At 34.7% G+C, this 16,802-nt stretch overlaps 2 protein-coding genes and 1 long non-coding RNA gene across 7 annotated transcripts; 1 reads left to right on the top strand and 2 right to left on the bottom strand.

The window, feature by feature from the left end:
• Window positions 1-2,636: 2,636 nt before the first annotated feature.
• On the bottom strand, window positions 2,637-3,804 carry pop7 (POP7 homolog, ribonuclease P/MRP subunit). Its single transcript, NM_001006004.1, is given in 2 exon segments — window positions 2,637-3,369; window positions 3,731-3,804. A coding segment is annotated over 1 exon segment (447 nt). The 5' UTR covers window positions 3,350-3,369; window positions 3,731-3,804; the 3' UTR covers window positions 2,637-2,902.
• Window positions 2,997-14,610, top strand: mettl3 (methyltransferase like 3). 5 transcript variants are annotated; one of them, XM_073905927.1, is made up of 12 exons: window positions 2,997-3,366; window positions 4,172-4,291; window positions 5,306-5,493; window positions 6,354-6,800; window positions 6,883-7,058; window positions 9,144-9,357; window positions 11,365-11,552; window positions 12,454-12,492; window positions 12,606-12,714; window positions 14,036-14,101; window positions 14,204-14,316; window positions 14,392-14,610. In XM_073905927.1, the coding sequence occupies exons 2-12, from the start codon at window positions 4,189-4,191 to the stop codon at window positions 14,501-14,503; spliced, it is 1,755 nt and encodes a 584-aa protein (XP_073762028.1). In that variant the 5' UTR covers window positions 2,997-3,366; window positions 4,172-4,188; the 3' UTR covers window positions 14,504-14,610.
• Window positions 12,868-16,775, bottom strand: LOC141375349 (uncharacterized). The gene is made up of 2 exons (XR_012383253.1): window positions 15,744-16,775; window positions 12,868-15,626 (listed from the first exon to the last, which is right to left on the bottom strand). It is a non-coding gene; the product is annotated as an uncharacterized lncRNA (long non-coding RNA).
• Between the last annotated feature and the right edge of the window lie 27 nt (window positions 16,776-16,802).

Genomic DNA, 16,802 nt, shown 5'->3' with positions numbered 1-16,802 from the left:
CATTTGGGGTGAACAGGATGAAGGGCTAGATTGCTGCTAGTGTCGAGCGAATTGGAAACTTTCGTGCGAGCTGATGAGGCTCATGTCCGAAACACGCCGATGAGTGTGGCCTTGTACAGATAACACCGCTGCCAGGAAAAATATTGATTAGCGTATGACGAACATCCTGGCTTACTTCCACTTCACGCACGACGCTGCATACTTGCCTTTGGGAAACGGTCGTAAGGTTGACATTTTGTTGCTGTTTTTCTGGACTTGTTTGTAGTCTTTCGTAAATAGCCAGTTTTTTTTACATCTGTCAATCAGTCAGTCTGAATGCAACAAAGTATGTTTGTAGATGTTTTTTCCTGTTATTTTGCTGTTTTTGTGGTTCTTTCATCACAACGCTGTTTGGTTTTCAAATACACAGTATTATTCTTAGCTACAAACATAGTGAAAACAAGAAGAGTGGAAGTTTTTGTCTTATGAAGCATCTCTAGTGAGAATGAACCAAAACACTGTAAATACATGTGATTCCAAAGTGTATTTGATATGAAAGCAAGTACTTTTTTTTAGCTATTATGGAGAGGAATATAGGCATACATTATGCCTAAGCCATAACTGGATTATAAAATAAGTAATGGATTTTTGTCATGTTGTTTCTTCTGATGGAGTTTAGTCACACCACTAAATATTTTTGAACACATCTTTGTGTCTTTTTATTCACCTTGGCTTGTAGTTCTGGCCATCAAGAATGGCTAAACAAGACTCGAATTACTAGTCTACTTCTGAACATCAACAAAGCATCCATTGTAAATAACCATTGCCAAATATTTCAGTTTAGAGGACCATCTATAGGCGAAAAGAAATTTTGAGAAAAACAAAACAGCTCATTTTCCAATTATTTCTAAGATTTATTATTATTGTGGATGGCTCAGTGTTTAGCTCTGTCACCACAGTTAGTATTTCTCTGTGGAGTTTTCATGTTCTCCCCATGTTAACAAGGGGTTTCCTCCAAGTGCTCCGGTTTCCCCCACAGTCCATAGACATGCAGTATGGGAACTGGAAAATGAATTTGATGAACTAAATTGGTTGTTTTTGTGTGTGTGTGTGTGTGTGTGTGTGTGTGTGTGTGTGTGTGTGTGTGTGTGTGTGTGTGTGTGCGGATGCTTCCCAGTACTGGGTTGCGGCTGTGTGTGCATCCAGTCTAAAACTTATGCTGGAAACGTTGGTGGTTCATTCCGCTGTGGCGACCCCTGATAAATAAGGGACTAAGCCGAAGGAAAATGAATGAATTATTATTATTATTTTAAAATATTTATCTTAACAATGTGCCTTTTATTTACTTTCTATCGTTTATACCTTTAGTGGCCCCTTTATTAGGTACATCTTGCTTCTTCGTAACGCAAATATCAAACCAGCCAGTCACATCACAGCAGCTCAGTGCACTGAAGCATGTAAACGTAATCCAAAAAAATTCAAATCAGACTTTGCCGATTCAAGACAGTCTGGTCTGAGAATTTCAGTAGCTGCTGATTTACACAAAACCATTACTAGGTCTGCAGAGAATGCTTCGAAAAAGAGAAAACACCCAGCAAACACCAGTTGTGTTTGCAAAAATGCTTTGTTTGAGGCCAAAAGACAGAGGGAAATGTCAAGACTGGTATGAGCTCATAGAAAACAGCAACTCAAATAACCACTTGTTACAATCCGTATCTACGGATAAGTGGATCTATTCTGCCTCGATTCAGTAGTTCAGGGTTTTGTGCAGTAAAATGGTGTGGCTAATATTTTCTTGGGTGCTTTAGTAACAATTGACTATCATTTAAACGCCACAGCCTACCTGAGTATTGTTGCTACTCATCTATCTGTAACCACAGTCAATCAGTGTTGTAATGGCTACTTCCAGAAGGATAATACCTGGTAATATGCTAAATGCATCCATCATAAACAGAAATGCAATGTGGTCAAAGAGAAATCGATGCCTTTTTTAAGCCAAAAGGGAGCCTAACATGGTACTGGCAAGGCTATTAATTAATTATTAAAATGCATTTATTTTTCCTATTAAAACTAAGATAGATTTGATGAAAATGTTTAAATGTGTGTGTGTGTGTGTGTATGTATGTATGTATATATATATATATATATATATATATATATATATATATATATATATATATATATATATTTATTTATTTATTTTTATTTTTATTTATTTTTTTTTTTTACCTTTATTATATACTGGTTTGCCATCATTATATTCTTATTAATAGGACAGTTCACCCAAAAGTGAAAATTTACTCACAATCACTTGGTTTCATACCTTTATGAGATTCCTCTTTCTGTTGAACATTAAAGAAGATATTTTGAAAAATGTTATAATGTTGTAACTATCGACTTCCAAAGTAGAAATCAAACACTATGGAAGTCAATGGTCACAGTTTTGTAAATTTTCTTCTTATTTCTTGTTCAACAGAAACAAAAACTCAAACAAGTTTCTGACAGGTAAAGGGATGAAGAAAATTATGAGAGAATTTTCAGTTTTGGGTGAACTATCCCTTTTATAAAATTAATAATAATAATATCTAAAATATATTGTTGTCTTAATATGCATACACATGCAGGAAGATACAATCAACAAAGTGTTGGTGGGGCTGTTTACTTTGCATTTAAGCTGTTTACTTTCCATTTAAGTTTACTATACACAAGAACACAAATACATAGTAGAAAAAAATACATATGGCACATTTCTTTCTTGTTTTTCAAATAAAACATTCAATAACACAGCAATTAATTAAAAAAAAAGTCTTGAAGCAGAAAAAAATCATAAATAATGCATCACTTTAAAAAACTTCTACATGCCACTAACGTCATACAATTGTTCATGAAGCCCTCATTCATTATATTGACACTGAAGCTGAAACTACGGATTGGGGTAAAACACCTTGATATGGATGGCCGAGTTATTCCGGGTACGGGTCAGATGCTCTCCGGCCTCGTCCGGATCTTCAGGCTCCAGGTCGTCGATGAGCTCCACCGTGGAGGTGTTTGCGGCGAGTTGCAGGGCGCCCTGGCTGGACGTCTGGAGCTGCAGAGCGATGTTTATAGCCCGGTTGATGGCCAGTCCCAGGCCGTGGATGCAGATTTCCCTGTGAGCGTCCAGAAGTTTCTGACACCTCGCTAGCTGAGCCTTGAAGTCAGTCTTCATGTTGACATAGACGTCGTTCCTCCGTTTGGGCAGTTTGCGAGGCAGTCGCTTGCGGAGGGTGAACTCTATTGGGTCCATCTCAAGGGTCGAGCCCTCGGGGGCAGCCAGGACTATTGGATTGTGGGGCACAGAAGCGGACACCGGGCTTCGTGGCTCAGCCATGTCGAATCACCTGAAAGGTGCTGCACAAACAGAACATTAATTCGCGTTTTAAAGATAAGACTCGTAACAATTTTACATATAAATGATGTGTGAATTATATTTTAACGACATGTATTTAAACGATTCCCCACAATGAACCGACTCATATGAATCATCCATTCGTGAATGGCTATATACACTGGGCGTGCATTATATTTCAGGGTATAACGCTGTATATTAAATAAGATATTACATCCACATCACATTCGAGAAACATTTTGTTTACGAAGCAGGTTCTCATTTACACAAACATTTCCAATTCATTGCCACTTAAGTTAGTGGATATAGATTTTAATATATAATGTTTGATGTATAATTTGGGATTTTGAGTAAGAGTAGTACCTTGAATTAGAAGAGCTTGTTTCAGATCCGCGCTTAATTCCTGGTAGATAAAGAATCTGCTTATTTACAGATCTGTCTTATCTCTCATTCCGGAAGACGTCTTGCGTACACTGGAAGTAATACACTATGTGATTACAAAATACATACTGTTCTTTTCTTGGTGGGGAAATATCTATTTTTATTTCGTATATCAAATAGTTATAATTGAATCCTAATTAAAAATATATATGAGTTAAAATACGTAAAAATATAAAAGTACCTGTATGAACGAGATCGTTGCTAATCAGTAAATATAGTTAGTGTCTCTTATTTTGAAAATAGAAACAGTTTAGCGGCACGGTGTGTATGGTGGTACAGTCACTCAGCGTTAGTTTGCTAGATGTAATCTAAACTTCATAAAACCCCTGTTTAATCAGTACTGTTTGTTTATTTGCTGTTTAGCTCGTTTAATTTAAGCCATGTCGGACACATGGAGTCACATCCAGGCGCACAAAAAGCAGCTGGATTCACTACGAGAGAGGCTGCAGAGGAGAAGAAAAGACCCAACTCAACTGGGCACTGGTGTGTTGAGTAATTTTACATTATCTGATATCTGAAAAATAAAATGTGTATTTTTAACTGTTTGTGTGATATGTAAAAACAAAGAAGACAGTTTTATGATTTTTATTATCATATCACTTTTTAAATGTATTAAAAATTGTAAAACATCCAGGGCATATCTTTATCGTTAACAATAAAATAAGAGATAATGATGATATGTACAGGCAACGTCGTGAGTTGTATGCTCAAGCAAATATGTAGGTGAGAGAACGTTATGTATTAATAACAGGTTAAGATAAGTCCCTTTAGAGCAAATTGTAATTGTTTTTATACAGCTCTTTTGTGGTTTTACGTTTAGCTGAAAGAGTCTCCTTAAGCTGCAGGTTGTGTAAAATGACTATGAGGATTGTGCTTCATTTTTTTATTATTCTGTTAGGCAAGAGTACAACCATTCCCTGCTTTAATGACAAATGTGATGTATGAATTTATTTGTCAGCTGGAGAACATACATAACAATATGTTGTTGACAAATCCTAGACCTAAAGATGTTCGATATCAGTCCTCTGTGAGAAATATTAGCGTAACTGTTATTTTTAATGTATAATGTATAATTAATGTATCATTTTCAATGTAAAATTATATAACTTACTATTTTCCCAGTGTTGTGTTGCAGCTAGAAGGACATCCCGCTTCATTCCGCTGTGGCGACCCCAAATTAATAAAGGGACTAATCCGAAAAGAAAATGAATGAATGAATAATTTACTGTTTTGCATGTTATTGTGTGTTTTCTTTCTTTTCTTGTTTTATTTGCTAAACATTAAACTACCTTTGTAAACCACGTTTCTGATATAATCAGATTTATTTACTTGAATTCAAATGCTAAACGTGGAAATATCTAATACTATCAGAAGTGTACTATCAAAATGGTAAAAACATTTGAATGTATGCTAAAAGAAAGTTCAGCGGTGTCGAAATAGTGAGTCTATGATGCCACCTGCTGTATGAGAATTTCCTAACAGTTCTTATTTTAACAGAGGTTGGAAGTGTTGAGAGTGGATCTGCAAGAAGTGACAGCCCGGGACCAGCAATTCAGAGTCCTCCACAAGTAGAAGTTGAGCATCCTCCAGACCCAGAGCTAGAGAAGAGGCTGCTGGGATACCTCTCTGAACTGAGCCTTTCCCTGCCAACTGATTCCCTAACGATCACCAACCAGCTAAATACAGTAAGAGCTGTGTGCACTAACAGCTATGAATCTGAACCCATATCTTTTTATTATTATTATTATTATTATTATTATTATTATTAATAATATTATTCCACCCTTTTTTAGAATAACTGTTAGATTGTCAAAAAGTGTTAAAGGAATACTACTCTTTTTTTTTTTTTTTTAATAGACTCATTTAACAAGACCCCAAGAGTTAAACTGTTACGATTTTAATCATAGATATCTATGTGGAGCACTTTTAGCTTAGCTTAGCTTAGCATAGATAATTGAATCAGATTAGACTATTAGCATCTTGCTCAAAAAAAGTATTTTGATTATTTTCCTATTTAAAGCTTGACTCTTCTGTAGTTACATTGTGTAACAAGACTGACAGAAAATGAAAAGTTGCTATTTTTTAGGCTTATTAGTCTAATAAATAGCATTCTGGCATAACAATTAACAAACTTTACTGTTACTTTTATCAATAGTGCTGTGTAATGTCATTGCGCCTGCTGCGTCCATGGTACGACAGTAAAATTCTTTTGATTATTATGGCCGAATGAGAGTATAGTTCAGAGCCATATCCACGTCTTGGTGTTACTAGAGAAGTAAAGCTTTAATATTATCGAAGTTATTGACATTTATTTATATATTTAAGTTTCAAACAAGACGCTAAGGGTCTAATTTAATTCAATGATTTATGCTAAGCTAAGCTAAAAGCAGCCAGACCCAGAGAATGACTGAATTGATTCTTAAAACTCAACTGTTTAACTCTAGGGGAGCTGATAAATGAATCTATTTTTTAAAAAAGTGGTTTCTATTAAATAAATTGAGAGACTCAAATATGTTTGTGATTTCTCTTCAATTTTCATTCACAGTCTGAGTCTCCAGTTTCCCATTCCTGCATTCAAAGTCTCCTTCTTAAATTTTCTGCTCAAGAGCTTATTGAAGTTCGGCAGCCATCCATCACCTCCTCTTCGTCCTCCACCCTCGTCACGTCAGTCGACCATACCAAACTATGGGCTATGATTGGCAGCGCAGGCCAGTCACAGAGAACTGCCGTTAAAAGGAAAGCAGACGACATCACTCATCAAAAAAGAGCCCTGGGCTCCTCCCCTTCGATTCAAGCACCGCCTTCTCCTCCAAGGAAATCCTCAGTCTCATTGGCTACTGCCTCAATCTCGCAACTCACTGCATCCTCTGGGGGAGGAGGGGGTGGAGCTGATAAAAAGGGGCGGAGCAATAAGGTGCAAGCATCTCACCTGGATATGGAGATTGAAAGTCTACTGAGCCAGCAATCCACTAAGGAACAGCAAAGCAAAAAGGTATAATAATGAAGCAAAACAGCATGCTAAAGCCACTGTGATTTAAATGTTTGCGGTGTATTTATGTGTGCTTGTGTGTCAGGTGAGCCAAGAGATCCTAGAGCTGCTGAATACCAGTTCAGCAAAAGAACAGTCGATTGTGGAGAAGTTTCGCTCACGAGGCAGAGCTCAAGTTCAGGAGTTCTGTGATTATGGAACCAAAGAAGAGTGTGTGCAGTCGGGGGACACTCCTCAGCCCTGCACCAAGCTGCACTTCAGGTCAGTTCACATTAAAGAAGAATAAGAATAATGATGAATATAAATGATAACCATTCAAAATTTAAATATATAAATATAATAATAATTACAACAATACATTTAGGACTTAAATTTATATTAAATAGTGAAAGATTTGACAGTACACTAATTTTTCAATTCTGTTTATCCACAGTACCGACTTCACAATATTTTATAGCTTTCATAATAGTTTATTTTTAGTGATTAATTTTTCAAAACATATGGTAAATGCTTATTACAATGGTTTATATTGTTTTATTTATTTAGTGTTTGTTTGTCTGTTTGTTAATAGTTTTTACACCAAAATCTAAATATTCATGAATTTGCTTTGCTAAAAATAAGGAATTATATTAGACGTGTATTTGTGCACTTGTCCCTGACTGCATTGAAAGTTTTGTATTTTATTTAAGATTATTAATTGTTTTAATTTATTAATAAATAATGTTAATATACATAATAATAAAGAGTTAAAAGTGCGACCCTTTGGCTTTACCATATCTAAAGTACAGTTACCATTATTAAATCAAGATGAAATAAAAAAAATTATAATAATCTTTTCTAATATCGTTTTTGCATTTTAACTTTACACTCTGATAATAAAAAAAAAAACGTCTCTGTATTTTACATCGATGTTTATGACCTCTCTTCTTATACTTCAATCAACACATTTCTAACTCCACTACATTTTAGTAAAAACTTGAAAGGTCTCCAAACTCCCTCAAAACATTGTATTTATCTATTAATATACAGGTTATCTTTTTTCTCATTGTCATATTTGTAACAATGTCTTTCAGCCAACATCCTATATTTGGTGTACATACATTTTCTCAGTTTAACACTTTGACTGCTCCTCTACCAAATGGTTATCTACCAAACCATTTTTTACTGTTTTAAATAATGACTGTTAAAGTCTTTTAAAGAATGACTATTTTAAATAATGGCTTACACACAGCATTGTTAGTTTACAAAAGAAATTAAACAAACACCCCCTGGCACTACTACACTACACTTAAAAAAACAAAAAAGATAGCATGTTAAATGAGAATCTGAATTATTTTGTGGCATACTTTAAAAAAAAGGTGATTTATTATTCGAATATGTTTTATTTTTAAACCTTTTTTAATAAATTGGTCTTGTCTTCATATTTTCAGATTTTTCATAATTTATGTATTAAGCCCGGTGCTTTTACCATAAACCAACAAATAAACCATTTGGTAGAGGCTGATGTTTTAGAAATTATGGGATGTGTATAAAAATGCATTGAGTGTGTTAACTAGCGACATTGGGAGTTAAGAAATGCAATGCAAACATTTTTTTTGGTGGGGCAGTTAAAGGGTTAAAAAAGTGATCCTTTTAGCTTGAAGAATAGATACACAGGGGGATTCAAAAAAAATACCACAATTTTGAAAATCGAGAACTCTGCAAAAAAGAAAAGGAGAGCTAAGCTCTTTCTGTCATCGATTTCAGGAAGCTCTGGAGTTTTGAAAAACCTTTAAGTACTTTTCACATTGATTAATTACCCAAGGTTCCATCATGTTTCTTTGATTAAATACAGAGTTTCAAAGTTGTGGTATTCTTTTTGAATCAACCTGTATTTATAAATGTACATTCAGTGCTTTAAATCTTGATTATCTGAAAATATATCAGAGGTGACAGTGCAGTATTAACACACAGTATCTTCTCTATTATCTCTTTCACTTCTTTGAAAAATTTGTAAATAAAATTCCACACTCCCATTTGCAGTGATATAGTGTACCTTTAATCTCATTGCATCTTAAGCAGTTTTACGGAATGTTTTCATTATATATATATGCAATACAAGCAGAGAATTTATTAAATTCTTATTTTATAATGCACTTGTAAATATATGTAAATATAATTTTATATATGCAATTAAATTACTACACCAGTAATAATAATAATAATAATAAGTATTTAATTGTATTTATTTTAGTATATTATTTAATACAATAATATTTCCTGAACACATTTTTATAATCATTTTCATTTTATTATAAATGTTTAACTGATGATTTGTTGAATTGCATTACATCGTGACTTTTCTAGGCGAATCATCAACAAACACACAGATGAGAGCCTTGGCGACTGCTCCTTTCTAAACACTTGCTTCCACATGGACACCTGTAAATATGTGCACTATGAGATTGACAGTCCTCCTGAAGCAGAGGGAGATGCACTGGGGCCACAGGCAGGGGCAGCTGAGCTTGGGCTGCACTCTACTGTGGGAGACAGCAATGTGGGCAAGCTGTTTCCTTCCCAGGTAAAGTATAACAAGGATTCACAAGTTCTATATAATCCATTAACCTATAATAAAATGGATTTGAATCTTGTGATTTAGAAATATAAAATTACTAGAAACACTCTTCTCTCTACACTCTATAACCTAATGCTCTGAGCACAATCAATTCCTTTGTATAGTTAGCACTTCTTGTGTGTATTGGCTCTTCTTGTTGAATCGTTGAATGCCTCCTTAATTGAAAGTCGCTTGGGACAAAAGCATCTGCTAAATTTAAATGTAAAATGAGGCTTAAGCTGCGGTCACACTAGAGTTTGTGTGTGCGAAATTCAGTCGTACAGCGTTACGAAAAGGGGTGGGATTAAACAAGAGTATTAGACATTTAAAAAGCGAGTAATTGCTCCATTTTTTACATTTCTGTCCAGAGAGGTCGCGACATGATCATGTTTTGATCCTCGATTGGTCTCACGCACTCAAGTGATGCTATTTCGCAGGTCAGAGTTCACCAAGCTTGAACTTTGCACCGCAGCAACCTGCGAAACTTAACGCATGACCCTGCGTTTCCGGTCTGACGCATTCGCAATGAGTGGAAGTCTATTGGAGGAAAAGCCCAGTGTGACCGCAGCTTTAGACTGTTGATATATTTCTGATCTGTAATTGCGTTGACGGTGTTTTCTATTGCACATTTGCTTTGTATGTTTTTGTGTTTAACCAGAAATTGAAAGGATCATTTTTGGTACTGATAGTTCACCTAAATATTAAATTTGCTGTTAATTTACTCAACCTCAGTCCTCCAAAGATGCAGTAATGGTAATTCATAAAATCCAATCCTAAACAAACGTCAGCAACTACTGACACATTGTGAGTTTAAAAAATGCATATACAGACAAAACTAATTACTTAATTACTATTATTTAAGACAAATTAATACCTGTGGCTCTTGGTTGTCTGCTAAAGTGAAACAACCGGGTTGTGCAAGAAACTGACCATTATTAACATCATCATCATTATAACCTTTAAAGTGATAGTTTATCCAAAAATTTTAATTATTCAATATTTACTCATCCTTAAGAGTTTCTTTCTTCTGCTGAACACTAAAGAAATTATTTTAAAGAAAACTGAAAACCTGTAGCCAATGACCTATATTGTTTAAAAAACAAACACTATAGAAAGTCAATGGTTACAGGTTTTCAACATTTTTCAAAATACTTTTGTGTTCAACAGCTGAAAGAAACTCAAAGGTTTGAAACGAGTAATGGATGACCGAATGTTGATTTCTGGGTAAACTATCCAGATCTTTTCAAGCTTTTTGAAAGTACATGAATTTCAGACATAAGGATTCAAGGCCTGGAAAGTACACAAAAGCACACATAGGTCCATAAAACTGCTTGAATTCAATGGGAAATACAATTTGTTTATGGTTTTATTTCAAGATTTGTACTCAATCGTTAAAAACCGAACAAAAAACCTGGAAATTCTTAAATGAAAAATCTTATATTTAAATCTTGCACAATAACACTGACAAATAATGCAGAGTTGTCTGCATTTGAATATTACCAGTATTGAATTCAACAAATTTTCACATGTAAAATAACAAGTTATTTTACCATGACTGTTTAAAATGGTCAGTTTTTGAAAATTACTTTGACTATTAAGTGTAAGTGAAAGGTTATGTACAGTAAGGACTTTCATGGTGCTACGTATTCTGTGGTAAGAATTAGAAAGGTGTTTGATTTAAAATGAATGGGGCTTTAAAGAGTCATTGAAACTGCTGTTCATGAAAGTGTGGTAATCCTCACTGTCCATTTAATTCGCAATTCCAAATGGTCTAGATTTGGTCAGACATGTAATTAATGAATATAAACATTACCTTAATGATCTACACACACAAAAAGTATTTTAGCCTGAGTGACCACACATTTTCTATTTGAGTCCACTACCCTTTTAAATCTATAGTTGACATTTTGATATATAGTTGACATTTTGATTTAAAGACGTGTGACAGATATGTTCCCTCTGTCCTCATCTCAGTGGATTTGCTGTGACATTCGTTATCTGGATGTGTCCATCCTGGGGAAGTTTGCAGTGGTGATGGCTGACCCGCCGTGGGATATTCACATGGAGCTTCCCTACGGAACACTCACAGATGACGAGATGAGGAAGCTCAACATTCCTATTCTGCAGGACGACGGTTTCCTCTTCCTCTGGGTGACAGGAAGGTAGGGGCTCTCAACACAAAAAAATGCCTGGGAACTCTGTGTAATAGGCAGATCGATTTGCATCACTTGTACACCAAGGATAAATGTGACTAAATAAAACTATAATGAAAATTAAGATTATATCTTAGATGTTGTTTTGATATTTTAGATTGAACCCTTTTGTGCACTTGGGGATGTTTTCATCCACTCAGGAATGATTTTGAGATTTAGTTTGGCTCAACAAGTGGAAAGACTTTTGGTGACTAATCTTATTTTGACACACATTTTGGGCAAATACTGTGAAATATTCAAAAATTTAGAAATACACTCTGGAGAATTTGCTACCATTTTGTAATGTTATTGACTCTTTTGCCCCATTGATTTCCATTATAACTACATTTATTGATTTGCAAAGCCATGACACCATATAAGCATGTATTCTTGATTGTAGTGCCTTTATAGTGATATGTCTGAGAAAGTCAAAATAAGCTCAGCTCTCAGAACATATTAAGTCTATGCACTGCACACACACTATAAATTGCTATTATACTCCATAGAACTCCATATAAAACCCAGAATTTTTTTTGACCAGGACTATCAAAAGGGGTTAATGCTGCCAAATGATGATTGACGGTAACATTTACCAATATTACCTCTTTTCAAACAGGGAAAACCACCTACAATCAAAATTTCATATATGGTGTCAAGGCTTTGCAATCAAAAAATGTGGTTAAAATGGAAATCAATGGGGCAAAAACAGCCACCAACATAATGAAAGGATAGTCAATTTGAATAAAACTGCTTTCAAAAACCTTTACAATTTCAAAATTGTTGCCATATATTTTCCATTATATTTCACTGTTTTCTTTGAGTGAAATTGAGGTTTGAGTAATACAATGCAGCTCAACTTTTGTCTTTGCAGGGCTATGGAGCTAGGCAGAGAGTGTTTAAGCTTATGGGGGTAGGTGATTTATTTTATTTTATTTTTTTTACAAATAAAGTGATTATGGTCTCTTTAAATATAAATAAAGTACATTTATAAATATATAATCACCTTTTTTGTCATTCAATCAGCTATGATCGTGTAGATGAAATTATCTGGGTGAAAACCAACCAGCTCCAGAGAATCATTCGTACTGGAAGGACTGGACATTGGCTGAATCATGGCAAAGAGCATTGCTTGGTATGTGTGAGGATTTGCATATTTGTGGTCCAACAAATTTAGAGGTGCAGTAGGTGATGGTCTTTAGAAACTTTTTTTGTTGTGCTGGTTGACAGTCTCTTTACATTCAAATAGTACTGATTAAAGTAAATGATGTAAATATATTTATATGTATTTTTGTATTGTGGGTAAAGCACAAGACTAAAAGTATTCATCTAATTAAACTTTGTTGGGCCGACAATTCCCATAATTCTGATAAGTAGCTCAATCTGGCAACAAGTGTAGATTTGTACATCTGCGCATCTGTTCACGTAGATCCGCCATTCCCATGTGCATGTGTGTGTTACTTTTGCATGCTGAAGGAAGGATGATACCATGGCTGAAGTATTTCTTTTAGACAGATAATGTTCTGTTTTAAAGGTATTTTAGTTGCGCAAAGCTGAAGTGTAGTGTTGTTCACCCATTGAAATCTCCCAACAAAAGATTGATGCGATACTATAAAGTACTATAAAGTTTTCTAACTGGCGAATGACATGATCTAGTGGATTGTCTACTAAGCCCATTCCTGATTTTAGGAGTTGTGGCTTTGGATGGCAGGGGAGGAACTGTGTTTCAAAGATATTATGCTAACGGATAGCATTTAGGCTAATCAGTACATTTAATATATTGAAAGACGTCTTATGCTCATCAAGGTTGCATTTATTTCAAAATTACAAATGTAGTACTTTGCACAAGAAACATTTACTCCCATGTTTAAAAAATGCTTCTTATTTTTGAGAAAACATTTGTGGAATTGTTGATGAATGTGAGATTCAAAAGCAGAGCATACTTTGAAACTGAGGGCTTTCCATGACATTGTTAAATTTTATACTAGCATTTTTGGATTAACAGAATGGACCCTGAGTGCAACATTTGAAAAGTAGTGTATAAGAATAAAGTCCATTGTCAAATTTTGTAGTATTCAGGCTGACAATTAATTTCTGGAATAATTAGTTTTGGAATTATTTGTGTTATGACAATGACTGAATGAAATATCCATTAAGAATTAGGCCCAAAGTATACTCTGGTTAGATGTGTACTAGGATATTCAATTGAAAGACAATAAACTTTTAGCTGTAAAATATATTAACTTGATAAAATGATAAAATTGAAAGTGTTATCAACAAGTGCAGAAAAGTTCACATTTTTGTGAATTTTCAAGCTCCTGTGTTTGAGCAAGTTATTAAATAGAGTATACTTAAAAAGGCTTGCTTAATAAATTAATTGATAAATTAGGCATACTTTGTTTTTTTTATCCTCTCTGTCTCTCTCTTTATCTCTTTATCTCTGTTTGTTCTATCAGGTTGGAGTGAAAGGAAACCCACAAGGATTTAATCGAGGCCTTGACTGTGATGTTATAGTGGCAGAGGTAACCATTATCACTGAATAAAAGTGATAATGAAGACATTAAAACTCATAATGATCAGGGCAGTAAATGATCCATAACATCTGTTATCTGTTCACACACAAGGTCCGTTCCACTAGCCATAAACCAGATGAGATCTATGGAATGATTGAGCGCCTGTCTCCAGGCACACGAAAGATTGAATTGTTTGGCAGGCCACACAATGTACAACCTAACTGGTGAGTCAGACATTCACTTCATTTACCAATTGTTCATTCAGTCGTATGTTATATTTCTTGTTTTGTGTGTTTCAGGATAACTCTTGGTAATCAGCTGGACGGCATTCACCTTTTAGATCCGGAAGTTGTTGCTCGTTTTAAGAAACGCTACCCTGATGGAGTCATTTCTAAGCCTAAAAACATGTAAGAACTGGGCTAGTGGGAGAACACACTGTTGGTTAAACTCAAGACTTATTGATGCTTTCTAGTTACTTTTGTACTACATTTCTTTTGTAATAAAATCGATGAAACACATTTTAGTTGTTTCTGCTGCATGCAGTCTGATTCATAATTTCATCAGTAAGTCTAGAAAGGCAGCCTTTCTATTAGAACAGTAGCGGTGTCTCATTTCAGAGGCTGCATCCTTCAAAGAATGCATTTGAAGAGTGCTGCGTCATTAAAGACGGTCTCATTTTTAAAAAGTTTGAAGGCTCCTTTAAATGCAGCCTCCAAATGCATCCCTCGTTTCCCAGGTAATAAAGGATACAACTGGTGGATCCTTCACACCCTAAAACATCCCAAGATTCATTGCGAACTGATAATAGCAGGACTTTTTAAAAGAAATCTCTGGATTAAATGTATGAATTAGATTTTATTTTACTTGGATATCTAAACGCATATTAAAGTAGTGATTTGGTTAGCATAATATCTTTCAAATACAATCCCTCTCTTGTTGTGCAAAGCCACCGGAAGACACGCGAACAGGTAGATTAAAGATGACAGATACCAACTAGATTATGTCATTCGCCAGTTAGAAAACTTTATTGTATGATATCTAGCACGTTTTCAGTTGTGTAGCAAGCAAAACTTGTTGTAATGTGCATTAGTTCATGCTTGCAAAGAATTGCTGGTCTAAGTCTCTCACAGGCTTGTCCTAAAGAGACTACTGTATGCTTAGTGGTTGACCGGTGGTGTGCAGGAGTTACACTTATTGCTAAGCCATACTTACATGCTGTTTCAGACTAAATATTCAGAGTAGCATGGTAAACAAGATAGGAAGCGCGTCACAGGCTGTCATTGTTCAAAAAGGAACCAATGTGACTATAAAACCAACTTGAGCTCAATAAAGATAGGCGGAATAGTGTTCTTTGCTTATGTTTACTAATGTTGTTTTGTTAAACTTTTGTTATGAAACTGAAAATAGTCACATCAATCTTTCGCCGGACGAGTTCAGTGGCTGAACAACACTTCCATGCATATAACCCATTTGTAAAACAACAAAATCTACATCAGCTTTGCGTGGTTAAAATAGTTTTAAAACAGAACATTACCTGTCTAAATTACATACTTCAGCCATGTGTCATGCTTCCACCAGCGTGACACCATGGCTGAAGTATGTAATTTAGACAGGTAATGTTCTGTTTTAAAACTATTTTAATCAGAATTACTAATACTTATTACAATTATGGGAATTATCAGCCCAACAATTTTTAATTGGATGAACATTTCTTAGTTTTATGCCTTACCCAGAATATAAAAATACATATGAATACATTTAGTTAATTTACATCAATCATTACTATCGGAATGTGAAGACTTTCAACCGGCACAACAAAAATATTTCTAAAGACCATCACTTACTGCACCTACAGCAAAGAGTATAACATGTCTTGATAAAAAGTTGTTTTATAGACAGTTTACATTTTAATGTGTACATGTTTAGATGTGGTATATTATGGTGGCTACACTATAAAACCTAAAAAGTTATGGTGAACCTATAAAGTTAAGGTGAACCTCAAACCATTTGAGGAAACCGATTCAACAAACCATTTAAGTTCAAAAACTAATCCTAATGAGTACTGTGAACTTAATCCATTTGAGTAAACTAAGCAATTTGAGCACAGTAAAATCCAATAAATGAAGAGAACTCAAACCACCTGAGTACTGCAAAACCTATAAAACTATAAAATTCTACAAAAATTCAAAACTTTAAGTCAACTCAAACCATTTGAGGAAACCGATTGCAACAAACCATTTGAGTAAAAAAAAAACTAATCTATATGAGTACTGTGAAATTACTCAGTTTAATTTGAAGTAATGAGGTATTTAGTTCACTCATTACCTTCAACACTGAGTTCAAAACTCTTTTCAAATGAGTAGAATTAACTTTCTGTAAGTTTTGAGTTAACTACACTCAGTTTCAGTTGATAAACTGAACTGAACTTAAACACTAAAAACTGAACTACACTGTTCCCGTTACCATGACTATTTATGTAAAGCTGCTTTGACACAATCTACATTGTAAAAGTGCTATACAAATAAAGCTGAATTGAATAAAGCTTACTGTTGGGTATTACAGTGTAGGTGATGAGATCTGTCCTCTGTAGGCTAGATAGTCTCATTTCAAAATGCTCAGTTCAGCATGTGCAGACTTCAAAAGACTCATTTTTGAAGTCTGTATCCTTCGTAGGATGCATACTCTAAAATGAAACACAGCTGATATGAAT

The sequence above is a fragment of the Danio rerio genome, chromosome 7 (assembly GCF_049306965.1).
Source record: "Danio rerio strain Tuebingen ecotype United States chromosome 7, GRCz12tu, whole genome shotgun sequence".
NCBI lineage: Eukaryota > Metazoa > Chordata > Actinopteri > Cypriniformes > Danionidae > Danio > Danio rerio.
The sequence above is the reverse complement of the archived record's forward strand: the minus strand, read 5'-3'. Positions and strand labels throughout refer to the sequence as shown.

What these genes read in the sequence shown, in the direction of transcription:
- mettl3 (XM_073905927.1), top strand. Translation starts at nt 4,189, where the DNA reads ATGTCGGACACATGGAGTCACATCCAGGCGCACAAAAAGCAGCTGGAT. An exon ending in TTCCTCTGGGTGACAGGAAG is followed by an intron (nt 11,553 to 12,453) that starts GTAGGGGCTCTC and finishes TTGTCTTTGCAG; the next exon opens with GGCTATGGAGCTAGGCAGAG. An exon ending in GAGTGTTTAAGCTTATGGGG is followed by an intron (nt 12,493 to 12,605) that starts GTAGGTGATTTA and finishes TCATTCAATCAG; the next exon opens with CTATGATCGTGTAGATGAAA.